Genomic DNA, 27,756 nt, shown 5'->3' on the forward strand with positions numbered 1-27,756 from the left:
GCTCCCAGGCCTGCTCCACCCCAGCCCCCACATGGGCTCCCTTGCTCTGTGGTTTGGTGTTGTCAGTTGCAAAAGAGGAAGCTGTCGCTCTCGGGCATTGGTTTCCCAGACACGAGGAGGAGGCGGAGGCAGCAGAAGCAGCCAGCAGCCGGCCAGCAAGGACGCTCAGTCGGGGAGATGGAGCTGTGGAAGCAATGCGCCAACTGGCTGATCCAATGCCGGGTGCTGCCCCCCAACCACCGGGTGACCTGGCCCAGTGCCCAGGTGTGCGAACTGGCTCAGGCCCTGCGTGACGGCGTCCTGCTCTGCCAGCTTCTCAACAACCTAATGCCCCACGCCGTCAACCTGCGGGAGATCAACCTGCGGCCCCAGATGTCCCAGGTGGGTGAGTGGGAGAATCAGGGGCGGAATGGGGCTGGGCATCCTCCAGCCTCCCAGCAGCTAAGGTGTTAATCTGGGAGCTGAGCTGGAGACTTATGGGATCCAGCTGGCAGTGAAGAGGTTAATGTCCATGGGGAGGGGGAGTTTATGGCATCAAACTGGTAACTAAGGAGTAAATGTCAATGGAGAGGGCAAGGCTTATGGGGGCTCACTGGCAGCTTGGGGGTTAATATCCACCAAAAAAAGGGGAGGGATTGAGACCCAGTTGGCAATTAAAGGGTTAATAGTAGTGTGTGTGTGTGTGTGTGTGTGTGTGTGTGTGTGTCTGTGTCTGTGTCTAGGGGTGGGGAGTTGCTGGGCCAGCTGGCAGCCAAATGGTTAACAGCAGAGTGGTGGGTGGTTATGGGCCCCAGTTGACAGCTAAGAGGTTAACACGGAACTGGGGAGTCTTACAGGCTTCCTCACCTGGCAGCTAAGGGGTTAACAGGAAGGTGGGTGGTGGGGTAGGAGGGAGCTTGCAGGCGTTTCTGTCTTCGGGGGTGGAGAGGAAATGGGATCCAGTGGGGGGGAGCAGGCACCAGCAATGAACCCTTCATCCGCTAAGGGGTTAACAGTGGGGCTGGCTTGGGCGGGGCTGAGATGGGCCCTGGGGTGGCACATGGGAATGCAGCCCCTGGAGCAGGGCCAGGGCACCGGGGCAGCTCCCCTGGGGTTGGGGCGCAGGCAGGAGGGTGAACGCTGGTGGGGTGGGAGCTGACAAGCCCTGTTGAGCAGGAGGGTGGGAGTCACAGCCGCAAAGCCCCTGGTGGGGAGACCCGAGAAGGCCCCCGCTCTGTAGAGGACCGACAGTCGCAGGAAGGGACCAAGAGAGGGATGCCCAGCCGTGGAGCTTTCCTGGAATTGGGGGGTGCCAGGCGTGGTGGGCCCTGAGCTGGGGCAATGGGTAAGCCCTTAGTTTTGGGGCTTGGTGTGAGACTCATTGTGGGCAGAATTGGAGTCTTTCATAACACTCCAATGGCAGCAAGGAAAAGAACCCAGAAGTCCGGACTCCCAGCCTTCCCGGTCCAGTCCACTAGACCTCACTACTTTCCCAGCACTGGGCATAGGATCCAGGAGTCCTGACTCCCAGCCCCCCCTCCCCATTCTAACCCCTAGACCCTGCTCCCCTCCTAGAACTGGAGACAGGGCCCAGGAGTCCTGACACTCAGACTTGTGCTTTAATAAGATTATGTCTCAAAGTGCATTTGAGCTTTAGAGCTGTATTAACCACCCTCCGGGTGAGTGCGTGCAGCGTGCATTTGGGGGTGGGGAACTGACAACAGGCCTGGGGAGCCCCGACCCCTGGATCCTCTTCCTGGTTCTGGGAGGGGCGTGGGGTCAAGTAGGTTAGAGCAGGGGAGAATGAGAGTCAGGAATCCTGGGTTCCATCCGTGGCTCTGGGAAGGGAGTGAGGTCTAGTAGTTAGATCAGGGGAGGCTGGAAGTCAAGATTCCTGGGTTCCTTTCCCAGATCTCTCATGGTCCTGCTATTAGAGAGGCAAGGTGGGTGGGGTAATATTGGACCAACTTTTACAACAATTGTCCTGCTATGAAAGATGCTGGTGCAAATGGATCTTCAAGGTACGTCTACACTCAAGTTTTCCCGGCATAGTCCTCCCAGTGTGGACCCTAATGCTTGGTTTATATTGGCATAACTGCACTGGCAAACCCTCCTACGATAAAAACAACAAGGAGTCCAGTGACACCCTAGAGACTAACAGACAGTTAGTATTGACACAGCCTATGGCAAAGCGTCCTTCCATCAGTATCACTTCTACCGTACAACCAAATAAGTGATATCGGCACAGGCACTTCTAGGCAGCTATAACAGCAGTTACAATAGGGCTTTTGCTGGAACGGGGATGTCACATCCCTAAGCAACTTTATTATACTGGCAACATTTTTAACGAGGGCTTTTGCTGGCCTAGTTGATGTTGGTTCCCTGGCCCTCTTCTCCTGGTACAGCCACGTCCCTACGAACTAGAGCGTAGCTGGGCCGGTAAAAACCCACACCCCTAACTGATGCAGCTAGGCCCAAGTGTGTGAGATCCGGAAAGCGTGGCCAGGAGGTGAATTAAACCTCCATGAAGTCTGATCTAGGCCCAAGCGAAATCTGATCTAGGAAAGCCTGAATCAGGTGTATTGAGATAAGGCAAAAGTCGGGCTTGCTTTCCACCCTGACACATGCTCTGGGTCTGGTGGCGGCGGGGGGGCACTGATCGGTGCTGCCAGTGGCCTGGGTTGAGGATGGCAGGGTAGAATGGGCCAGCATTTCTCTCACTGGTAAGACAGTGACTATTTCTGGAAACGAGTCCTCGGGTGTCTCAGTCATTCTCATGTGACTGCGCGGGGAGACAAGAGAAGCAAATTGCTCTTCGTCTCTTACTCCTCGGAGACTCGAGGAAATAGGGAGGCTAGGGCAGGATCTGACTTACCCTGGTGTAAATCCGGCATGTCAAGGCACTTAACTCCAGATTTACACCAGATCAAAAGGAAATGTGGGGGCTTGTGTTAGGTGAGCCTTTGCCTTTGTTAACTGAACTCTTCCTCTGGGCACCATATCTAGGGTGACAATCATATTGGAATCCTGCTTGGCAAGAAAGGCCTCGTGTCATGCGTGGGAATAGGGGAGTCTCCCTTTAAATGGTCTGTGAGTTCTTGAGTGGTGCTCACTGTGTTCGAGAAGCTGCCAGAAACCAGTCAGAGCAGGAGTGGGTATGTGGCCCACCCTGGCATGACTGTACGTTGCTGAGTCCCAATCGCAGTGTTTACTACCTGGGTTCTATGTGGGGCTGGGACCCAGGACTTCTGAGTTCTATTCCCAGCTCTTGGAGGAAGTCTGGGGAAGTGATCAGAGAAGCAGGACTAGGAATCAGGACTTCTGGGTTCTGGGAGGGAAGCAGGGGCTAGGGGTTGGAGCAGGCTGGCTGGGCGTTCTCCTGCATTCTCTCTATTCCCAGCTAGGGGAGGGAAGTGCGGGTGAGTGGCGCGAGGGGTGGGGAGGCTGGGACTTCTGTGTTCCATTTTGGACTCTACCACTGCTTCCGTCTGTGAAGCTGCTTCCCCTCCTGCCCCTCCGTTTCCCTATTTGCACAAATGGCAGATGGCGACATGGAACGGCTTTGGAAAGGCGCTATGTGGCAATGCCATCACCAGGTTTCAGGGTTGACGACCGACTGGGGTCCGCAAGAACCACCTATTCCCTGGTTCTAGTGGACAGGATACCAGATTGGGAGGACGCCTGGGTGACCATTCTCTCTCTGTGCCTCAGTTTCGTCCCTCTGGGGATGAGGATAAAGCTCTTTGAGATTTGCGGATAGGGAGTGCTGTGTGGTCACATCATTAGAAGCAGCCTGTAGGCTTCCCTTGCCTCTGAGGCATATCAGAGCAGGAATTTTCCCCAGGGCCGCCCAGAGGATTCAAGGGGCCTGGGGCAAAGCAATTTCAGGGGGCTCTTCCATTAAAAAAAAAAAAAGTTGCAATCCTACAGAATACTATATTCTTGTGGAGACCCCTACGGGGCCCGGGACCTGGGGCAAATTGCCCCACTTGCTCCCCCCTCCCCGGGCAGCCCTGATTTTCCCCTGGGTCAAACTGGCAGGGACATTGGCAGTTTTATGCCGTTCTGGCGGATCACCTGGGCATATCTCACCTGCTCTGCCATCACAGGGGCCTCAGTTTCTCCTGGTCTCTCCGTGTGGTACAAAACTATTTCGTCTCTTGAGGCCTGAAACGCTTTAGTCTAACTAGAGTCGCCAGGCTCAGTATAGGGGTGTCTGGGTGGGATATAGTGGCCTGTACTCCCCAGGAGAGCAGACTAGGTGATCTAATGGTGCCGTCTAGCCTTAAACTCTGTGAAACTGGGCTCAAGGGAGTGCTAGTCGATAGGAATTTGGCAGTCCATATGTTCCCTGCCTGTCTCCCAATAGGAGTTCGGTCCTGAATAATAATCATCCCTAGCTCTCCCTTTTCATCGGTAGATCTCAAAGGAGGGTAAGCACCAGTATCCCATTTTTACAGGTGGGGAAACTGAGGCACAGAGCTGCCTTAGGTCACTTAGCCGCAGATCTGAGACTAGAACCCAGGTCTGTTAAGTCCCAGTCTACTGCTCCACCTACTGGGATCTACTGCCCCTAGGAACTGGCCCTGAAAAAATGTAATCTTGGCCCGGTGTTTTAAAACGACTTCCCCGTTGATTGGAGAACATGCTATAAACAGCTCCCACGGTTTTTAGACAGTCAAATCCCGGGTGAGGTTGCCATGTTACAGGGCTGTTCCTAGGGTAATCACAGACTGATCAATGGAGCCAGGATGCCCCAGGCTCTCTCCCAAGGAGAGGAGCTTTAAGGAAGCTGGCAAGCAAATTATCTTGGTTGACACAGGTCATTGAGCTGGATGCCCCAGAGCTCAATGCGACAGTGGCTTGAACTGAAGAGCCGGCGTTCCCTAGCTGCCTCTCGAAATCCTCCTCCCCCTGCGGTTTTAATGCTCCCTCACTTCCCGTCCTGGACTGTTGTACACTGTGGCTCTGCCACCTGCTGCATCCCACTCCAGGGGTGGCTGCATTTCAGTGGTGGTGCCGGGGGGTGAGCCCTGTGCTCTGGGGCTGTAACAAGCTCGTGTTCTCTGTGGCGAAGGGCTGCCAGGAGATGGGTGCTGGGTTATACTGTGATTTCCGTAAGCGAAGCATGGCCAGGCCTTGGCCCTTGGATGTGAACTCCCAAGAGCTGTTGTGGGCAGGTTGCCACCTGACCTCAGGACTGACCCCCAGTGCACCGTCACTGGGGTGTTACACTTTTGGAGACCATCCAGAGCGTCCCTGGTGGTCGGAACAACCGAGGACTCAGCCGTGATGACTATAAAGAGGATTCTGTATGGAGGCTGCTGGACACAGACCAACCCTGTGGTTCTTTCTTGGCCGCTGGTGTCACGTAATCCTGGTCTCACAGCCGTGGAACGCCCGGCTGGCTCTGCTGTGTCCTCCCACCTGTTCTGAGGCTCTCACCGCTGCTATATGTCGGAGGTGCCTGTCACTGGGGGATTTTGGTCACTAAAGAGCCTAGGGTGATTTGCTCAAGGGTGTGAACCCTGGTGCTCTACCTGATTTCTAATCTCAGTTATTCCCTTCTGCCTCTCTAAATTACCTCCTTCACTTTCTGTCCGAGGCAGTGTGGCGCATTGCGGCTGTGCAGCTGTTAAGCAGCTGTTGCATCCCACCCCAGAGGTGGCTGCGTTTCCGTATTGGGTGAGCGATCCCTTGCGCGGTGTTGCTGCGTGCCATTGATCAGCTGCCACATCCCACCTCAGCAGCAGCTGCATTGCAGTGCCGGGTGAGCAATCCATGTGTACTATTGCTATTCAGCTATTAAGCAGCTGCTGCAGCCCACCCCAGAAGTGGCTGCATTTCAACACTGGCAGAGCGATCCCTTGCACAGTGTTGCTGTGTCCCACACCAGAGGGAGCTGCTTTTCAGTGCTGGGTGAGCGATGCCTGCTCAGCATCCCCATGTGCCGTTGATCAGCTGCCATGTCCTACCCTAGAGGTGGCTGCATTTTAGTGGTGGCAAAGTGATCCTTGTCTAGTTTGTAAAGTTCTCTGAGGTCTCATGGGATGGATGATGCGCTGTGTAAATTAGAGGTGGACCTGGACTTCAATGCAGTCCATGAACCGATATTCAGAGGGTGTTTGGCTACAGCTCCAGGCGGGCTAGCTGCTCCATCGGTGAGTGAACGCAGGCTTGGTTGAGAGTCTCTGGCCCCTTGGTTGCAGGGGAAGATGGGTGAGGGGGCGGCCAATCAGAGCTTTCTCAGGAGACATGAAACGTACCAGCCTCCCTGCACGTGTGTGTGACTGGGGCAGATGCAGAGAGAGCAAAGCTGTTTGTTTCGCTGAAACCCTTCATTCTGCTGGGTTTGCACTCAAGTTCCTTCCTCAGTTCCGCTTGCGGGAGCTGCTCACTCTCACTGCTTCTCCCCAGAGCTGCTTTCCACGTTGCTCCCAGGTTGCCTTGGTGCAATTTTCAAAGGCGCCTACAGGACTTAGGTGCCTAAATCCCATTTTCAGAAGTAAACTGGGGCCTCAGGAGCCTAAGTATCATTGAAAGTCAATGGGACTTTGGCAACTAAATAGAGGTGGATGAAAAATATCGGCTGGGGCCTGTGCCGTACCCGGCACAATGGAGGCCCTGATCTCGGCCCGGGTCTGTGCAGTACCCGGCACAATGGAGGCCCTGATCTCGGCCCGGGTCTGTGCAGCACCCGGCACAACGGGGCCCTGATCTCGGCCCGGGTCTGTGCAGCACCCGGCACAACGGGGCCCTGATCTCAGCTGGGGTCTGTGCAGCGCCTGGCACAACGGGGCCCTGATCTCGGCTGGGGTCTGTGCAGCGCCTGGCACAATGGAGCCCTGATCTCGGCTGGGGTCTGTGCAGCGCCTGGCACAACGGGGCCCTGATCTCAGCCGGGGTCTGTGCAGTACCCGGCACAATGGAGGCCCTGATCTCGGCCCGGGTCTGTGCAGTACCCGGCACAATGGAGGCCTTGATCTCGGCCCGGGTCTGTGCAGTACCCGGCACAATGGAGGCCCTGATCTCGGCCCGGGTCTGTGCAGTACCCGGCACAATGGAGGCCCTGATCTCGGCCCGGGTCTGTGCAGTACCCGGCACAATGGAGGCCCTGATCTCGGCCCGGGTCTGTGCAGCACTCGGCACAACGGGGCCCTGATCTCGGCTGGGGTCTGTGCAGCGCCTGGCACAACGGAGCTCTGATCTCGGCTGGGGTCTGTGCAGCGCCCGGCACAACGGGGCCCTGATCTCGACTGGGGTCTGTGCAGTGCCTGGCACAACGGAGCCCTGATCTCGGCTGGGGTCTGTGCAGCACCCGGCACAACAGGGCCCTGATCTCGGCTGGGGTCTGTGCAGCTCCTGGCACAATGGGGCCCTGATCTTAGTCAGGGTCTGTGCAATGCCTGGCACAACGGGGCCCTGATCTCGGCTGGGGTCTGTGCAGTGCCTGGCACAATGGAGGCCCTGATCTCGGCCCGGGTCAGTGCAGTACCCGGCACAATGGAGGCCCTGATCTCGGCCCGGGTCTGTGCAGTACCCGGCACAATGGAGGCCCTGATCTCGGCCCGGGTCTGTGCAGTACCCGGCACAATGGAGGCCCTGATCTCGGCCCGGGTCTGTGCAGTACCCGGCACAATGGAGGCCCTGATCTCGGCCCGGGTCTGTGCAGTACCCGGCACAATGGAGGCCCTGATCTCGACTGGGGTCTGTGCAGTACCCGGCACAATGGAGGCCCTGGTCTCAGCTGGGGTCTGTGCAGTACCCGGCACAACGGGGCCCTGATCTCGGCTGGGGTCTGTGCAGTGCCTGGCACAACGGAGCCCTGATTGCGGCTGGGGTCTCTGCAGTGCCTGGCACAATGGGGCCCTGATCTTAGTCAGGGTCTGTGCAGTGCCTGGCACAATGGGGGACTCCAGTCTAGGTTGGGGCCTCTGGCTGCTACCATAATACACATAATATCCAGAATTGTAATAATTACTGGTGGTCACATAGTGAAAGGAGATTAAACTTCAGGATCTGAGACTATTTCTGAGACCAGGAGGAGCCCTAATGTGAGGGGCAGATTATTCCTCCTTGTCCCAGCCGGTGGAACTACCTGCCATAAGAACTAGGGACCATCTCCAAATCTCCCCACGTTCTCTGAACCATCTGGCACTGACCACTGTCAGGGAAAAGATCCTGCACTGCAAGTACCTCGGGTCTGACCCTATCCAGCAATCCCTATGGTCTAGTAATCTAGTCTGGCATCTCGTCCCCTGTTGCACTGAATCAGAGCAATGATCTAGCTAGTCTGGTGTGCTACCCACTGCCATATTATATATTAGGTGCATTATGGTATTGCCTAGCAGCCCCTCTTGTGGATCAAGACCCCATGGTGCTAGGTGCTGTACGAACAGAACAAAAAGACAGTCCCTGCCCCAACCAGATCTGACCAATGGCCCATCTACTCCGGCATGGGGTCCAGAGAATGCACCAAAATAGTTTAAGTCCTTCCTGGAGGGATGTGACTGACAAGCAGTGATGGGGAACTGCTCCTCGGCCACTGGACCCCTCCCTGGTGGAGTCCCACAGAAATCCATTCTCCCGCTGGTCCTATTCAACGTCTACATGTGGACCCGGTCAGACAACATGGACTTAAGTGCCAGCACTACGCAGATGTTGCCTATCCATCACCATGCACCGCCCACCCCCATGTGACCCAGGGGCGGGACGAGGTCAGCTCATGGCTGAGGAACAGCTGAAGAGAAGCTGAACCTGAGCAAGACAGAGGTGATGCTGGAGGATGGAGGGAAGCCCGCTGAGGAGTGTGCAGCCAGCTGGCTAAGGGACTCCATCCCATCCCGCTGGACAAAGACCTGGCCTCAGTGACTCAGGTTTTCATCACTGAACCACAGCCATGTGATAGACCTGGCATGAAGCCTTCAGTGCGTGGGAAACTGCAGCTCACACAGTACTCTGCAGCATGCCTCCTCAGCAAGGCAGGCTCCCACGAGCTGATCACCCTGTCCGCTGCTCTCAGCACCAACTCCCGTTGAATAAAGAGTCAAGTTCAAGGGCTTGGTCTTTCTTTTCAAGCTTCTAAAGCTCTGGGATGAGGCCTGTGGGCAACATTTCTGCTGCTCAGGCCCCAAGGAACCGGCCACGGTCAGGGTAAAGCTGGTCTGTGCAGGAGACAGAGCCTCCTAGTCCCAGCCGGTGGAACTACCTGCCACAAGAACTAGGGACCATTCCCAAACCTCTCCTTCCAAGCACCAGCCACACTTCTCTGATCTGCCTTCTCCAGTACAAACGCAGTGCGGTCCAAGCATATACAGCCGACCCCAGATGGGGCTTCACTGCAGAGCTAGCTCCGCTGATTGGCGCCTGGCTCAACCTAGCCCGGGCAGGAGCAGCCCAGCCCTACCCCAGTTACTGGTCCACCCCTCACTGCTGCTTCTGCGCTTGGCCGCGTGCTGCTCAAACGGCTGTAGGCACACGCCCAGGGATCTCAACGTGGCACTAACCTCTGATCCTTGTGAGAGAATTTGTTTGCCCTTGCGGGCACGTGGGGGGAAGAGTGGGAGGGCCTTGGAGGACTAGAGAGGTTTTAACCTGCATCCGCACTGCAAAGTGCAAGTGGCACCGGGCTTTAACCCGCCAGGCCAGCTGGGCAGGGTTTGTGTGTGGATGGAACCAGAAGGGGGATTGGGGGTCCAGGCTGCAAAGGCTGCCTCTGCAGTGAAGACTGGCCCTTCACCTGCGAACTTGCCTTGTACTCTGATTCCCTTTGGGGAGCGTGCTCAGAGCCCTGCGGGGGCGTGGAGACCTCAGAGCTCTGGAGTTTTTGAAAGGGCAGCTACAGTCAGAGCAGGTGGTTTCCAGCTAGCACAAGGCCCTCGAGCCCCAGAGAAGCCTATCTCCAGAGCAGCCGCAGAGAGAGGAGATGAGTCTCTGCAGCTCAGACCCAGCCTGGCTAAGGTCAGACTTCACGAGGAGAGCGGGACTCTGCACCGAGCACTTGAATCGCTAATGGCGAGGGAGGCAGCGCCATGGTGCTGCTGGGACGTACCCCAAGGTTCAACTTGGCCCTGCTGCAACTCCATTAGCATCCTGCATCCGGGCTGCTCGTAGCCCACTGGTTGTCCTAGTGAGGCAGCTGGAGGCCCCGAGGGCTTGATTCTTGGTGATGCTAGGGGCCCTTTAGGCTGCTTTGGGAGTGTACAGCCCCCTGTCCCCCGCCAGCATCCCCTCCACCCATGTTGGGGCCTCCCCACCAGGTGGATTTGGTGGAAGGGGAAGGCTCTGCTTCCGCAGGAGGTGGAGCAGTGGCATGGCTAGAGTGCTCCGTGCTGCAGCTGTTCTTTGCTTCCCAGGGGCCATTAAGGTAGAGCAGCCCTGAGGCTGCTCTAACTTGGATCAGAAGCTGGGCAGGGCCCAGAATATGGGGAGCACAAAGGTAGTTTAAGGGCGCCCCCACTATTTCTACCTAAGGGAGGGGAATGGGGTAACTGAGAATCAAGCGCGAGGGGTGGGGTCTAAGTTGGTGTAACTGACACCAATGATAGATGTGGAGAAATTGGAGAGGGTCCAGAGAAGAGCAACAAGAATGATTAAAGGTCTTGAGAACATGACCTATGAAGGAAGGCTGAAGGAATTGGGTTTGTTTAGTTTGGAAAAGAGAAGACTGAGAGGGGACATGATAGCAGTTTTCAGGTATCTAAAAGGGTGTCATCAGGAGGAGGGAGAAAACTTGTTCACCTTAGCCTCTAATGATAGAAGAAGAAGCAATGGGCTTAAACTGCAGCAAGGGAGATTTAGGTTGGACATTAGGAAAAAGTTCCTAACTGTCAGGGTAGTTAAACACTGGAATAGATTGCCTAGGGAGGTTGTGGAATCACCATCTCTGGAGATATTTAAGAGTAGGTTAGATAAATGTCTATCAGGGATGGTCTAGACAGTATTTGGTCCTGCCATGAGGGCAGGGGACTGGACTCGATGACCTCTCGAGGTCCCTTCCAGTCCTAGAGTCTATGAGTCTATGATATAATGAACAGTGGTGAGCCACTGGCTCAGACTCTATCTGGATTCACTTACCACTAAGCATGCACTCCAGGCAGCACAGCACCGACTGGATAGGTCTGACATGGGACATCCCCAGCCCAGGCTGTGCAGATGCAGTCAGAGGCAAACACCAGCCCTTTTGCGCTCATTGGTTGCTCTCTGCGGTGGCCAATTTCCCCAGCATGGGGTCGGGGGAGGAGGAAGCCGTTCTGATGGCTCTGCAGAGCTTCCTGTTTCCGGCCCAGCCCTCCCAATCGTAAAGAGATGTGGCTGGCGCAAGGGAGCATGGCCCCTCAGTGGATCTTGCACCATCCAACCGGGCATCGCCAGTCCTGGTGCAGCCTCACCAGCCCCCATGCCGCCTCGCTCTGTCAGCCCCTAGGCAGTGTCCTCAGCCCCAGCATGGCATTGCCGGTCCGCATGCAGCGTTGTCGGCCTGGCTGTGACGTTACCACGTCCCACGCAATGTTGCTGGCCCCATGTCTTCCAAAAAATACAGTGCAGCCCCATCCAAAAAAAATATCATGAGATTGCCTTTAAAATCCTGAGTTTTTAAATAATAAAAAAGGTGGAGGTTCTCTTTATGTGCCTTTTAGTGTTTGTGCCCTTTAGGTTTCATAGTTTCAAGCTTCAGATTGTGAGGTCTTTGGGGGCAGGGACCGTGTTTTCGCTCTGTGTATGTACAGCACCAAGCACAATGAGGTCCTGGGTGATAGCTAAGTAAGGTACTTCGCTGGCCCCCATCACTGTCGGATCTGAGCACCTCCCAGTCTTCAATGCATTTGTCCCAACATCCCATGAGACAGGGCAGTGCTATTATCTTTCGGATATAGATGGGGAAACTGAGGCGCAGAGAGATTGCGTGACCTGCCCATGGTCACCCAGGGAGTCTGGAGTGGAGCTAGGAATTGACCCTGTGTCTCCCAAATCGAACGTTAACGCCTTTGCCCCTGGATGAGCCTTCCTGTCTGGGATACACTGCTGGTGTTTACTGAATTAAGGTTTGCTCCTTCTCCCCTTGAACTATCCCACGGATGTGAACTTTCCCAGGCTACAATCCCTCTCGACTCCTCTGTCCATTAGTGCTCTGTTGAGTTCGGTGGAGTCAAACCAGAGATGAGTTTTGACCCACTGGATTCTTGCTTATGCTAAGATCATCCTGATTGCTCTGGCCCCTGAGAATCCTTCCAGTGCAGGGAGCCTCCAGTCCCTGGTGTTGGGAGTGGATTGGACTGTGGCTGTTCCCTATTTCCCTTGGGCCCGAATGGGGCAGAGCATGAGTTAAAGCAGCCCCGAGGTTGCTCTCACTGATGCCAGGAGTCCCAGTGTCCAGAGGATGCAAGGGAGTGCATGAAGCCGCTTAACCACTCCCACCGGGGCATTCCCCAAGCAGCAGAGCTGGTTCCCGTCACCCCAGGGTTGGGAGTGACATCTTGTTGCTCCGTTGAGTTGGGCCCGGTTACACTGGATTTCAGCTTTGGAATCTTTGGTCTGTTCTAGCACCAGGGCCCCAGGTGTTCCCCCAGAGCTGGGCGCATTCCAATCCGGGGTTCTGGGTCTGACATGCCCCCTCCCCGAGTTTCTCTTTTGAACTCGGGGTCCTTGAAATTTAGCAAGGAGATGAAAGCGAAACCAGGGAGTCGGGGGTATATTTGTGGCTGATGAGCTCAGCTTGTGGCTGGCTCTGTGGGTTTAGCTGGCCCAGTGACTCCGGGCTGTGAATGAACTAGCTGAGGGGGCCTGTGAAGCTTCCAGTTACTGTAAATGGGGAGAGAAGGAGGGGGGAAGGAGGAAGTTTAGAGCAGAGGAGGCAGGCAGGGGAAGGCGGAGGCGAAGGGTGAGGAAAAGGAAGTAGGGGGAGGGGAGGGTATACTGAGGGAGGTGCAGGGGAGAGGAAGAGGAAGGAGCGGGGGAGGGAATCCAGGGGTGGAGGAGAGAACACAAGTGATTTTAAAGAGCAGAAGTGGCTCAGCTTCTGTGCCCCCCACCCCCGCCGGCCCGTGGAGTGGGGGGCCTGCAGCCAGGCGTCCCTGTGAGAGACGGGGTGGAGCTAGGCCTTGCTTCTTGGCCCGAGTGTCCCCATCCCCTCAAACTGGAGACCCCCGCAAATGTGAGCGCCCGCAAACCTCCTGGGTGTTTAAAATCAGAATTCCCCCATAGGCCAGGCCAAACACACGCCCCTTCTGTGATCCAGAGCCTGTGGGCACATCTTCACCAAAGATATCGCAGGGCTTTCCCTTGCTCCGGCCCTCAGCCTGGGTCAGGCCCCAGAGGGCTAGGACATGGTTCCCTGCAAAAGTTTCCTCCCCCAGATTGGGTTGAAATCTTGAAAAACTTCACAAACTGATAATCCAGGTCTCCCTACCCTCCCCAGTTCAGGTCAATGGAAATATTTCAGTTTCAATCATTTTGAAATGTTTCATTTTGATTTAATCCCTTATTTGATTGAAAATTTTTTTGACTCTCTAATTTGTGTACATTTTTGAAGAAGAAACCAGAATTTTCCTTGAGAATTTTTTCATGTCGACACAGAACCTTTTGACAACTTCAGAACTTTTTTCAACATTTTTTTGTAAAGTCAAAAACCTCTTTCGCTTGTTTTTCTTAGCAGAGATCATTGTCAAAACCAACCCTTTTCTGTGAAAAGTTTTGGTTTTGACTACGATGTATTTTGTCAGCGAAAAAATGTTCTCCTGAAAAGTTCCCGACCAGCTCTTGTCTCAAGCGATGTTAATATCGTGGCCAACATTTTGACTGACACACTGAAGATAGACCTGGAAACCTCCAGAGTGCAAAAAATCAGCTGCTGTAGCCTGAGCTAGCTCATGCTGTAATAGACTGTCATTCTCTGTGGATTAGGGACAGATTAGGATCTGTAATAACACACTGACAAGGGGGATTATCAGGAGCAGCTCCCGGGTTTTTGGCGCACTAGGCAGGGGTCCTTCCGCGCTCCCGGTCTTCGGAGCAGTTCGGCGGCGGGTCCCAGAGCGAGTGAAGGACCCGCCGCAGAATTGCCGCTGAAAACCTGGAGAGCGGAAGGACCCCCTGCCACCGAATTGCCGCCCCCCAAATCCTGGTGCCCTAGGCGACCGCCTAGGTCGCCTAAATGGAAGTGCCAGCCCTGGGGATTATGCTATGATTTTTGGAAGCTAAGCATGACCAGATCTGGTTGGTCCTTGGGATGAGAGACTAGCGGGGGTACAATAAAGTATTTCCTCACTGTAGCCTCTTCAGAACCAACACACAATCAGGGCTTCTCTCAGTGCTTGTCCCTTTCCTCATCTGAACAACATCAAAATATAAACTTCACCCTAAGCTTTCTCTTGAGCTTGACTGTTTGTTTCTTTTTATAAAACCTCCTCAGTTCCTAACCTTAATTCTCTCTGGGATGCACATGCCTTTTCATATTCCCATGTTGGAATTAATAGGGCCCATCTGGTCTGGCAGCAAGAGTGAATCAGCAGAAATAGTGCTGCATTTCTGAGCATGAGCTGTGAGGATGGTGCAAAGGTGATAAAATAGTTCCACCTCTCTGTGCAGGGACATGGCATTGGGGTGACTCAGCAAAAGTAGCTCCACCTCTTGGCATTGGGGTGAATTGGGAGAGATATTTCTCAGCATGGTCCTGGCATCAGGGTGTGTCAGCAGAAGTAGCCCTGCATCTCTGCCAAGGGTCTTGGTACTTGATAGCAGGACATTCAAACCCTTCAATACTCCTGAGCTGGTAATAAAAGGACCCACTTGTTTTGGCTGCCAGGGTGAATCAGGAGAAATAGCTCTACCTTCCACACACGGTTCCAACCCTTGATGCCCCTGGGCTGTCCAGCTTTCCTTGTGTGCTTTGAAACATAATGCATATTTTTTTCACCTTTAACAAAGCCATACACACACACACACACACAATTTGTTATGCAAACCTTAAACCTGGATCATTTGCCTAGAACAGCAAAAAGGCTATTTTATGAATCTGTACTGCCAGGATCATTTCTGGAGGCTTTTGTGTCTTTGGGTTGAAGGCCATTCAAGGAGCAGACATAGCAGTGGAGCTGATGTGATGAAGCACTGCAGCTGGATAGCTGCAAAGACAGTCCACCAGTAGATCTTCTCTCCTGATCTGCTGACCCTGACAACTTCCTGCCTGGGCTGCAGGGAGGTTGGATGGAGACCCTGTCAAAATTCCCAGCCTGGTCTCATGGCAGCCGTGCTGAGGCTTTAAAAAGCCTGTTGCATCATGGCTGAAATGTAAGATATGTCCAAGTATGTGTCATAGGTCCCATTCTGCAACAGCCAGTGTGTGACCCTCCGCCTCAGTGGGGATGAACAGCAGAAGCAGGTATTTGGAGGAGTTGTTGGCCGTGGTGGTCTGGAATCTTTATATCTAGGTCTCCAATTCACTGGTGGAGGGTGAGGGAATGAAATTCATCACCATAGATTTTCAGATGAGGATGGACCATGAGATCATCTAGTCTGCTCTCCTGCATAACACCAGGCCATCCACTGGTGACCTGTGTTGAGCTCCTAGTCAAACTGGAGCCAGATTTCCAAAGAGCTGGGCTCCCACTTAGGCACTGGACTCGGTGGCCAGGTTTTCAGCAGAGCTCAGCTCAAATCTCCGCTGAATCTCGGACCACGTGTTGTGCCTTCTGCTCTTTACACAAAACAGACTGTGAAGGAACCGTGTGGGCATAACCAAATAACCTATTGTGTTCACTGCATACATACAAACACGTAAGGCCCAGCTTCGGCCACACTGCTTGCTCTGGCTGGTTTCTGGTGGCTTCTAAAACACGGAACATAGTGTGCACCATCAGAGGGCTCCCTCAGTATTTAAAGGGATACCACCCTATTCCTTTACACCACAGGAAAGTGGGCTGCTTCTGGCAAACTTTTGAAGGGGACAGCAATGCAAGGAGACACGGAAGGTTAAGGATGACTCCCAAGATTATAAAATGGGAAAGCAGTTTCATGAAGCTACTAAGTATTACAGTAACAGCTAGAGATGTTGCCCAAGATCTCAGGGCTTCACTGTGGGGGTGTTGTACACACATGAGGCAGCACCTGGCCCAAAGGGTTTATAGTCTAAAGGTGGGAGGGGAAACTGAGGCATGACAAGGCAAAGCGATTTGCCTGGCATCACTTGGTAAGCTAGTGGAAGAGCTGGGAATGGAATGCATGTTGGCTAAGCCCTAGCCTGGTGCCCTATCCAGTAGCCCAGACTGCCACTCGAGGTAAGATGGAGCCGGCGTGAGAGAGAAAGTTGGCAGGAAGGGGACAATTGTGGTTAAAGTGTGAAACGGCCTAACCGCTATGGGAGAGGGCGTGGCCAGGAGAGGGAGATAGGAAGTCCTGTGTGGGGCTAGTGAGACACATGTTGTGTAGGGGGTTGAGGACACCAGGATAATGGGGTAAATGATCAAGGAAATTGGAGTGGCAAAGACTGAGGTCAAAGTGGAGAGTCTCCTGAGGGATCTGAGGTTGGCAAATGGAAGAGGATATGTCCCTTTGCCTCTGTCCATTCTTCAAGTGGTGGTGCCCTGTTCTGCATGGTGGTGTCCACGTGGGAAGGTACAGGGTGGAGCTGGTTAGGAATTTTCAGTTAAGCTTTGGTTTTTTTTGGCTGGAAAATGCCAGTCGTAACTTTCCACAGGAAAGGATCAATGCTGACAAATTTCTCAGCTGGAAAAAATGTTAGGGGGAAAAAATGGTTTTGAAATTCTCAAAATGCTTCGAAATGGAAAATTCCATTTTTTTTCCAACTCAAAATGGCTTTTGGTTTCAAAATTTAAAGATGATTAGAATTAAAAAAAATTAAATGGAAATGAAACATTTTGAAATCATCACAAGAAACTGTTCCAATTGCCCCGTATGGATTTTTGTATTCAGATTTTTCAGGAGTTTTTGGATGAGACTTTTTTGTCAAAATGCCAATCCCTCGAACGTTTTTGCAGGAAAGGGTCGGCTTCAGCGAATTCCTTGATTCGACGAAATGTTTGAAAAATGTTGTTTACATTCTCCAGATGCTTCATTTTGGCATTTTCTAGATGATTCTGGTTTCCTGGCTCAAAACACCTTTTTGTTTTGAAATTTACGAGATAGGAGAAGTTGAAATGAAACATTTCCATCAGCCCGAAGAGAGAAAAGATTTGGAAATTCATTCCATAACATTTCCAAGATTTTTGACTTTTCACCCAATTCGGGACATGCAAATGGTTTGGAATCTCAGGGTTTTTTTCACAAAACGGGAAAACCTGTATCTAGTCCAGCTTCAGTTCAGCCTTCAGGCCTTCCAAGAGCAGATCCCCTGGGAGAGTTGGTAGCTCCGACTGGCTACAATGAAGGGCCGAAGCTTAGCTGTTTCAGCAGCAGCATGTGGGTTTTGCATTCAGAGCACACACAGACCAGGAGTTTAAGCCATCCTTTCGGGGAGCAACTAGTAGACACAAATCTCAGGCCAGCTTTGAATTTCTCACGGGTTGCATCTAACCACTGAGACCTCACAGTGCTTTGGAGACACCTCTCAGTCTATTTCAGGACTCAGACTTGGGCCTTATCTGTGGTGGGATTTTAAGCCACTGGTGCAGCATAGAGGGGCCTTAAAGCAGGTGGAAACAGCTCCCCCGCCCCCCGAGAATCTCCCCACAGAGGGGACCAGTGTGGAACTAGTAAGAGTCCTACAGCTACCGTGTTCCCAGCCTCATGGCCAGAACGTACTGCACTACAGCTATTTTCAGCTTCCTAGTGGAGCAGAGGAAGAATTAGAGCAGCCTTAAGGCAGCTCTAAATGATGCCAGTGGCCAGGCAGGGCCTCAGAATGCAGGGATTGGGAAGGGGTTGATAGCCCCCTGAGGCTTTTTGCTGCCCCCAGGCAGTCCCCGAGGCACAGCTCCTGGAAGGTATTTCGGCACCCAATTCCTATTGATTTCAGTGGGAGTTAGGAGCTCAAAATGCCTCTGATGGTCTGGGCCCAAGTCTCTGGGAATGAGGATGTTTCTCCTAGAAGATCTGCTCTAGGAATTACTCTGGGGAAGTTTTATGGCCTGTTTTATACAGGAGGTCAGATGAATTCTTCCATGGGTAGGGTTCTGTGGCCTGCTTTGTGCAGGGGGTCGGACTAGATGATCACATTGGTCCCTTCTGACCCTAAAATCTATGAATCTATGAATCAACCTAGTGCTGTCTACATTAGGAGTTAGGTCAGCTTAACTACGCCGTTCAGGGGAGTGGATTTTTCACACGCCTGTGCTACGTAGGTGGGTTGACCTAAGTGTTTAGTGTAGACTAGACCATAGGCTTGCAGATAGTGAAAATAAAGCATCATATTTATTACACTAAGAACAAATTTAATCCAGCATGGAGCTGGAAGCATTAAAGAAACAAATTTATGCACAGAAACTGCTCATCTCGCCCTATCTGTGTCGCTCTGTCTTAAGAGTCTCCTTCATTTGCAAATATTGTGTCATGACCTGGCTGTGTCCGATGTCATCTCCCAGCACCCACCTTTGCTGCTTGGGTGACTGGAATGGCTTTCGGTGTCCCGCACCTTCTCTGAGGAATTCCCCCCCACCCACTGGAGCCCATCACCCTCTGTCTATGTGGGAAGTTGCTGGGACTCGAGAAGCCAAGCTGAACTCTCTTCAGCCTCATAGGTTTCCTTCCTCAGAGCTCCACTAACCCTTCTTAAGCCAGGCAAATCTAGCCAGACCTTCTGTCTGACCCTCCGACTTCCTGTCTCCTGGGACTGCTCTGTCACCATTCCCAGATCCCCCTCTCTCGAGATCTGCTCTCCCCTTGACAAACCCCTCACAGAGGCTGCCAAGACAGGGACTGAGCTGAGGGCTCAAGCAGATGAGCTGGCCCATAGCAGGCTCATGTCCTGGGGATTGAATGGGGGGATACGATGCTGCTGTTCTGGTGGCCACCAGAACCAGCACAGAGGAGGCACTGGTGAGGAAAAGACCTGCTGCCCCTAATTTATTACCATGCATGTGTAATGCAGCAGCCCCTGACCCCCCCATCAGGGATCAGGGCCCTATGGGGCTGCCACAGACATGCGGCCATAAAAGGGAAGCCCCTGCCCCAATGAGCTTGCAGATTAAGCATCGACTCCTGTTTCCTTTTCAGTTCCTGTGTCTCAAGAACATCCGCACCTTCCTCTCCACCTGCTGCGATAAGTTCGGCCTGCGCAAGAACGAGCTCTTTGAAGTCTTCGATCTCTTTGACGTGCGGGATTTTGGGAAGGTCAGCCTTTGATTGGTTGGATTTTTGATTGGTTTCTATTTGGTGCCCATCATTGTGGCATCTGGGCGACTCACAGTCTTTAATGCATTTTTTCCTCGCAATCCCATTGCATGGCAGGGAAGTGTTAATGTCCTCGTGTTAAGGTGGGGAAACTGAGGCACAGAGCAGCTAAATGACTTGCCCAGGTTCCCCAGGGAGTCGGTGGCAGAGCAGGGAAGGAATCCCCAGTCTTGTTCTCAACTCTGAGATGGCATGTGGGGAAATCGAGGCTCAAAGAGGGGAAGTGGCTTGACGAAGGGCCGCACAGAGCATCAGCCGTAAAGCCAAGAATCCTCGCGTCTAGTGTCCCTCTCTAACCACTAAACCACACTCGCTCTCAGAGCTGGTGATGAACCCACAGGACCTGGCTTCCAGTGCCACTCCCCCTCTGAATAACCACTAGACACCACTCCCCTCCCAGGGCTGGCAATAGAACCCAAGAGTCCTGACTCCCAGCTTCCCTGCTCTAACCACTAGACATCACTGCCCTCCCCTCCCAGAGCTGGAGAAAGAACTCAAGAGCCCTGGCTCCCTGGTGCCCCCTTGCTCCAAACACTAGTCCCCACCCCTCTCCCAGAGTTATAGATAGAACCCAGGAGTCCTGACTTCCATCCACTCCACGCCTTGTTCTAACGTACCCCCACTGCTGTTTAGACTGTACAGTATAACCATTGTCCATAGCCAAATAAATGGGCACTTTGTGTGTTTAGTGTGCCATAGTGAGACCCAGTGCCCCATTCTTGCCTCTCCCCCATCCACCCACACGACAGAAGTGGAACTTGTTTTTGGTTTTTTTCAGTTTCTTTTTACACCTGAGGTTTCTCAAATAGTTTCAGAAAGAGTCAGACTCCTCCCAAACCCTGCTCCCCTGCCCCCTAACCCTAGCCTCAATGAGTCACTGCTAGCACTTAGCAGGTGCCGTAATGAGTGGTTAAATAGCGCGGCTTGAGAAGCCGTGAACCAATTTGGTGAAAAATATCACCATGGATCGAAACAGACCCATTTGCACAAAAAATATTTGTGATTTTTTTTGGGGTGACTTTTTGTGTGTGAAAATGTCAGTGGAAACTTTAGTGACCAATTGTGTGATAATGCTGAAAATTGTCATGAAAATATTAGTGAAGATTTTTTTTGAAAACTTTAGTGGTTTTTGTGTATGAAAACCTTAGTGAACTTTTGGCTGGTGATACCGGTGGAAAATTGTGTGGCGATGTTACTGAAAATATTCAGGACCCTTTTTTAGTGATTTGGGAGAAATTGGGGAAAATGCACAAAGATTTTGGGGGAAAATATTAATAAAAATCTTCAAGAAATACTTGTGAGTTAGGGGGACAATATTTGCAAAAACCAAAAAAGGTGAAAATATTGATGAATTTGGGGGTGAAAATTTTAGTGACATTTTTACCAAAATTGTTATTGACCTTTTTTTAAATAATTGTCCAACTTTTTATTGAATTTTTCCCTTTCTGAACAAAAGATCTGGAAAAAAAACCCAAATGGAGTATTATTGTTTTTAAATCTTGTGATGTGTAAGACAATCTGGTGCTTGTTTTGGAACCTGGCTCCTGATTTTTGAAAGTTTGTAGCTGGCCATACTGAATTTATCAGTGCAGCCAAGGCCATTGCAAGGCTGAGACATAGAATCATAGAATATCAGGGTTGGAAGGGACCTCAGGAGGTATCTAGTCCAACCCCCTGCTCAGAGTAGAACCGATTCCCAACTAAATCATCTCAGCCAGAGCTTTGTCAAGCCTGATCACATTAAAGGAGTCTTCAAGGAAAGCCACTTGCCTCCTAGAGCAGTACGGTCTGGTGGCTAGAGCAGTGGACGAACCCTCACGAGCTGTGGGTTCTATTCCTGACTTTGTTATTGTGAGACCTTGAAGATGCTACACTTGCTCTGTGCCTCAGTTTCCCCAACTAAAAATGGAGTAAATGGCTCACAGTTGTAAAGTGCTTTGAGTACGTATTTGTTGGACGATAAATCTGCTCCCTTTAGGGTAGGGTTTCTCGCAGCAATTGTTTGGTGGCGTCAGAGTGCGGCCACCAACTCTCACTGGTGGTTGCACTGACAATTTTTCCCTAAAATACTTAATTAACTTTAGGAAAAAGAATTAAATATGCGCAGAGTCCCATCCAGATCACTGTCATTTGTATTTGTAGGGGTTTTTGGCAGACTCAGTAACAAAGATAATGCTGCCTCCCACTTTGGCCCCTCATCCAGGGCTTAATGGGTCCTGGGGCTTGCTGTGAAAAATGATCTTTGTATGTTTGTTAACGTCACAGCGCACTTAGTAACTACCTGGGAGGCTAGGAAAAGTGGTAAGTGATATTAACAAACACACAAGTGTCACTTTTCACAGATGCTAGTAAGTCTGCTGAGAAAAGTGATACTTGCATGTTTGTTAATATCACTTTCCCCAGCAAGTCCCAGGACCCATTAAGCTCTGGATGGGGCCTGGGAGGATGGAAAGGGGAGGCAGCGGGGGCCCACAATGCAGGGGATGGATGGGAGGCCAGGAAGGCAGCTGGGTCCGGGGGGCGGGGGAGAAAGGATGATGAGCCCCACTGTCATGTGGCCAGAGCCAGGGCGTAGTGTCTGCTGCCAAGTGGCCAGGGCCGGGGCTTAGTACCCACAGCCAGAACCTGGAGCTGGGGACAGGAACTGCATGGCCGGAGCCAGGGATCGGAGCCCGCTGCTGTGCAGCCGGAGCTGTGGGTCAGCGCCCGAGGCCAGTGGATGCTGCTGCTGCAGGGCCAGAGCCTGGAGCTGGAGCCCAGGGGTGTGTAGCTGGAGTCAGGAGTCAGCGCCCGCCACTGCGTGGCTGGAGTCTGGAACTGGCTTGCACTTGCTGCCACCCAGCTGGAACCAGGTGCAAGAGGCTGGAGGCCTGCAGCTGGAGGTCAGGGCCACGTGGCCAGAGCCGAGGGCGGGAGTCAGTACCCACTGCCCCACGGTCGGAGCCCAGGCCGCATTGCCGGGTTCCTGGAGTCCCACCGCTGGAGCCTGCTGCCCAACCCCTGCCCCGCAACGTGGATAAGAACTCACATTGCTCCTGCACTGTTGTACCCCACCTCTCTCCAGAGGTGTGCAGGGCAGCGCATCCAGGAGCAACAAAGGGGGGGCGCGTGATGCTTTGCCCCAGCACCACCCAGGAGACTGTCGTGGCCACATGTAAAGCCACTGATGGCCACACGCGGCCACGGTGGCTGTCTTTGAGAAATGTTTCTTTAGGGAGTGTCCACCTTTCCCCAAGAAGAGCTGGCTCGCTAGCCCTCCTGACCCCACTTGGTATGTCTACACTGCACACGAAGGCCAGGTCTGTGGGACCCAGGTTTGTGGACTAAGTGTTTCCCAGCCCTGGAATAGATTGCCTAGGGAAGTTGTGGAATCTCCATCTCTGGAGATATTTAAGAGTAGGTTAGATAAATGTCTATTAGGGATGGTCTAGACAGTATTTGGTCCTGCCATGAGGGCAGGGGACTGGACTCGATGACCTCTCGAGGTCCCTTCCAGTCCTAGAGTCTATGAGTCTATGAGTCTATGAGCCCGAGCTTGACTGTCCACACTGCATTGTAAGCCAGTTGCTGGACCCAGCTTGCACTGCACAACTTGGAACTGTGGCTTGAGCTGTGTCCACATTACAAAATGACAGGGCTTGGACCCAAGTCACCACAGGACTTGGGCTCTGACCCAGCCCCCTAAAAGGGGTCTAGGTGCGGAGTGCTTGCTGACCTGAGTCAGACTGATCTGTGTGTAGACAAAAGGGGGGCTTGGGCTCAAACCTGAATCAGAGCCCAGGCTTGGGGTACATCTACACTGCAATTATAAAACCCAGGGCGGCAAGGCTCAGAGCCTGGCCCAGCTGGCTCGGGCTTGTGGGGCTAGAAATAGCAGTGTAGACATTCAAGCTGGACCCTGGGCTCCGAGACCCACCCCCAACCCGAGCTCAAACAGCTACACTGCAATTTCAATGCCCTACAATCCCGAATCAACTGACCTGGGCCAGCCACGGTCGTGCCATGGGTCTTTGACTGCAGTGTAGACATACCAGAATGTACAGTGTAGTCAGCGTACCCACAGATGCAGAAGAAAAATACCGTCTATTAAAGGGCTCTTTAATCAACTGAAGAAAGGATCAGCAAGAACCAGCAGCTGGAAGGGAAAAGCCAGACTCATTCAAATTAGAAACAAGGCACCAATTTTAAACAATGTGTCGGGGGGTAATCACTGCCAGAAACTCCCCAGTTCAGTGGTGGATTCTCCATCTCTTAAGGTTTTCAGATACAGCCTTTCTGGAAGATGTTTTAGACAAACGCAAATGGTTGGTCTCAAGCTTCGATCTGATGCTCGAATGGTCTCGTCTGGTCCCAAAATCTGTGGGTCTGCAAAGGCCGCGTTCTCACTGCACGCGAGACGCGCTTGCTGTGTCTCTGCGGCTCTGGTGCTGCAGCTCGTGTGTGGTTTTTCTTTTAGATCTTGCATCCTGTCGAGGTTGGGCCGCTCGCTAAGTTTCTGTTCTGCTGGGGCGTGGAAGAGGAGCTGGGGCTAGCAGCTTTCTCTGGCTTTCACAGAGCTGAATGGTTGGGTGCGTGTGTCACGTACTGTGATGCTGCTGCGCGTCATGGGGGACGAGGGCTTCCCGGTGACAGGGGTGAAGGCTCAAAGTTAGACCCCTGGTGCTTCAGATCTGAGACTTGGGGATGGGATGGTGCAATGGTTAGAGCACTCACTGCCCAGCTGAGTGCAAGGCCCTACTTTGCTATAGGCTTCCTGAGTGGCCTTGAGCAGATCTCCCTGTGCATCTGCTTCTCTAGCTATCAGATGGGGATCACAGCACTGCCTTATCTCCCAGGGTTGTGTGAGGATAAAAACAGATTAAAGAGGGTCAGATGCTCAGACATTGTGATATTTGGGGCCATAAAAGTCTAATAGTATGAGGCAGTATGGTCTGGTGGTTAGACCACTGACCTGGGAGACCTGTGTTCTAGTGCTAGCTTTGCCAGTGACTGTGAGCAAATCATGTTGCCTCCCCGTGACTCAGTTTTCCCCTCTGTAAAATGGGGGGTAACAAACCTAGCTTCCTTTGCAAAGTGCTTTGAGATGAAAAGTGCTAGATGATACTATTATTGCTATAGGTCATCCTCTGACACCTGTGCAGTGGCAGAAATGCCATTTGCTGTTGGCAGTATAGGGCCTGTGTGACACACATACAGTCAACCCAGTTCTGATTCCATCCAGGAGGGGGTTAGGGTGCTCAGTGTGTTACGTGTCCCCAGTTCTGTGCCTGAGCCACAGAGATGGTGGGTTGGTTAGAGCTGCAATGAAGCTGCTTCTTTAGCGGAAGCTGGAGAGACTCATGCTGAAAGCTGTGGAGATCCCCTGGTTCAGTGTCCCCTGGGCTGTCCACTCAGCAAGCTGCCTCCTATTTGCCTGGCATTTCCAACTATGGATCGATGGTCTCCTTACCTATGTGCCGCGGTCTAGCATTTGTTAGTTAGTTTTGACTAATAGCTGCTTCTGGGTTCTCTCCCCAGCTTTGAGAGGGGAGTGCAGGGTTTAGAACAGGGCGGGCTAGGAGTCAGGGCTCCTGGGTTCTAAATCCAGTTCTGGGAGGGGAGTGGCCTCATGTGGTTAGAGCAGGGGGCCTGGGAGTTTGGATTCTATTCCCATTTTTGCCACTGACTCACCACATGACTTCAAGCACATTGTTTCCCTGCCCCCACCTCCCGTGCCTCAGTTTCCCCATTTAGACTATGGAGAATTGCCTCTTTGGGATGGAGGATGCCCAGGTCAGTGTGTGAGAAATGGCCATTTGCAGTCCTATGCTTGATGTTTGAACTGTCCTGTAATTTCCTGTTTCTGGGGATCTCACCTCTGTCCCTGGTCTGCTGGATGAATTTAGGCAAGTCACTGCCTCACCTCCGTGCCTCAATTTCCCCACCTGTACAGCAGGGATAGTGATATGGATTCCTTTGAAAAGGGCTTTGAGAACTACAGATGAAAAGTGCTCCAGGAGAACTAGCTGTTACTATTATAGGCCCGGGCTCAGTTTGCTCCATTTTGAAACCTCAGCGACAGTGGAGCTGGTTGCGGATCTGTAAAGATACGTGTAGAGAGGAGATTAGAACCTGGTGCGAGTGAGTTTTCTGGGCCTCAGCCCAGATCCTAGCAGGCCGCATCCCAAACCCTCGCAATTGGCACTGATCTTGCCCCAGCCCACGCTGGCAGCCTCAGAAGAGAGGTTGAAGCCTGACCTGGGGTCTGTCTCCCATGCACGCTGAGAACAGCTGATGCTCCACATTCCCTTACTACAATGATGCTGAGGACAGAACAGTGCTGAGAAGGCCCGGGTTAGATTCCTTGCTCTGCCACAGCATCTCTTTGTGACCTTGAGCAAATCTCTGTGCCTCAGTTCCTATCTGAATAATGGGCATAACAGCCCTGCTCTGCCATCCAGGGGGTGCTGTGGGAGTAAATGTGGTAAAGATTGTGAGGCACTCAGATATGACACTGGTGGGGGTCAGATAAACACCTAGGGAAGAGAGCTACTAGTTTACTGGGCTTTGGGGAAATGAAATAGGAACTGCCAGATTGAAAAAGTTCTTTGGGGCAGGGACTGTCTTTTTGTTGTATGTTTGTACAGCACCTAGCACACTTGGCACCTGATCTGTGACTGGGACTTCTAACACTACCGTAATACATTGAATAAATAATGTACAGTGCCTAGCACAATGAGGTCCTAGGCCAAGATTGGGGCTCCTAGGAGCTACCATAATATTCTTAATAAATAACAATAACAGTCAGACTCAGAGTCCATCTAGTCCCATATTCTGCCTCAGACAGTGGCCAGCACCACACGCTGCAGAGGCTCATGTGGGATAATCTCCCCTCGGGAAAATCTTCTTAATCCCCAATAGTGAGGGGTTGTTTTATCCCTGATGAATTTCTCTGTCTTCCAAAACATTTAACATTTGCTGGTCTAACTCCCCCTCTGTTTTCTCTAGTTGTCACACTTGATCTCAATGTCCCTTCTGGCTTTATAATCTGTGAATCCCTTATTCTGTATCCGCATATTTGCCTCCTGTTCGCTTCAATCTCTCTTCATAGGAGAGTTCTTCCAGGCTCCTGATCATTGCTGTTGCCTGTCCCTGAAGCCCCCCATCCATGCACTTGGCTTCATGATCACTGCTAGTAAATCAACCTCCCCGCTCCCTCTCAGTGACTTGTGTGACAGTGACACCCTCCCCGGAGCTGCCTCCCATGAACCCTGCTGAACAGGGAAAAGGGAAAAGCTCCCCCAGCACGCCCGAGAATGTGTCAAATAGTCTTGGCCAAGAAGGAAGTGGAGAGTTTTGTGCTTCCTCCCAGAGAGGCCGGTCTGAGGTGACATAACCTGCTCCACAGATCAAATGTCCCAAGATATCACATAGAGATTATCTCTGATTGTCCCTTTCTCCTCCCTGCCCTGCCCCCTTTAAGAGGCTTTAAGATGTCTGTGGACCATTGATTGCCCAATCACGCCCCGCCCCCTTGCTCCTGGCCCCCTTTTGGCGTTAATTGGAGCAGGGTGCCACCTTTTTAATGGCTGGTAACTGGACCCCCAAGGCCTCGCCTCTTTCCGCAAAGCCCCTGCTCCACCTTCCCCCCACCCACGATCAAAAAGCAGGACCTCAGGGCTTGCCAGATGGCACCTGGACACACAAGGGTGAAACCTGGACTGTCTGGTTGGCAACCCTAGATTGGAGTCACTTGGGGCTTTGGTTCATGAGGCAGCCATCTTAGAGACATGCATCTGAGGAAGTGGGTATTCACCCACGAAAGCTCATGCTCCAAAACGTCTGTTAGTCTATAAGGTGCCACAGGATTCTTTGCTGCTTTTACAGATCCAGACTAACATGGCTACCCTCTGATACCTGACACCATCTTAGAGAGTCACCCGGAGCCACAGTGCAAGTTAGGTCCCACCATACGCACCCCAAATACTCACTTCCCTTGCTCCCCAACCAGCCCCGATGCTCCAGCTCTGTCTTAGGGAAGAAGGCAGGCGGTCAGTGCTGCAACATTTCCTTGGCAGGATCAGCGCGCTGGGCAACGTGTGCAGAGCTCCCATGTTGCAATACAGCACAGCGACATCCTTCTGGGTCTGGAATAGTCAGTTTAGCTGCCCTAGCATGTCCCTTAGGGTCACCTCTGTGTTGCTGGGTCGAGCCTAGAATTATTATTATTTATCATGATTATGGCCCTGCCTGGGAGCCCCAGTCACTGACCAAGACCTGCTGTGCCAGGTGCTGCACAAACACAGAGCAAAGAGAAGTTTCTTGTTCCACAGAGCTCACAATTCAAGTAACCCTCAATAGAACTCTGCCGCTGCGCGTCTGGGCCTGGTGAACTGCCCCAGAGTTCAGGGGCAAGGATAGGAGCATTTCCTGCCACTGAACTGCTAGGTGACC

General features: G+C 52.5%; 1 protein-coding gene across 2 annotated transcripts in view; it reads left to right on the forward strand.

The window, feature by feature from the left end:
* Positions 1-27,756, forward strand: part of VAV1 (vav guanine nucleotide exchange factor 1) — a 60,197-nt gene continuing 32,441 nt past the window's right edge. Inside the window, exons 1-2 of one of the 2 annotated variants that reach the window (XM_050925670.1) lie at positions 1-381; positions 19,147-19,263. In XM_050925670.1, the coding sequence (XP_050781627.1) occupies positions 178-381; positions 19,147-19,263 (321 nt within the window). In that variant the 5' untranslated portion in view covers positions 1-177. The remainder of the gene's footprint in view (positions 382-19,146; positions 19,264-27,756) is intronic. The other variant, XM_050925671.1, reaches the window with a different exon arrangement.

Source organism: Gopherus flavomarginatus, chromosome 16 (assembly GCF_025201925.1).
Source record: "Gopherus flavomarginatus isolate rGopFla2 chromosome 16, rGopFla2.mat.asm, whole genome shotgun sequence".
Classification (NCBI taxonomy): Eukaryota; Metazoa; Chordata; order Testudines; family Testudinidae; genus Gopherus; species Gopherus flavomarginatus.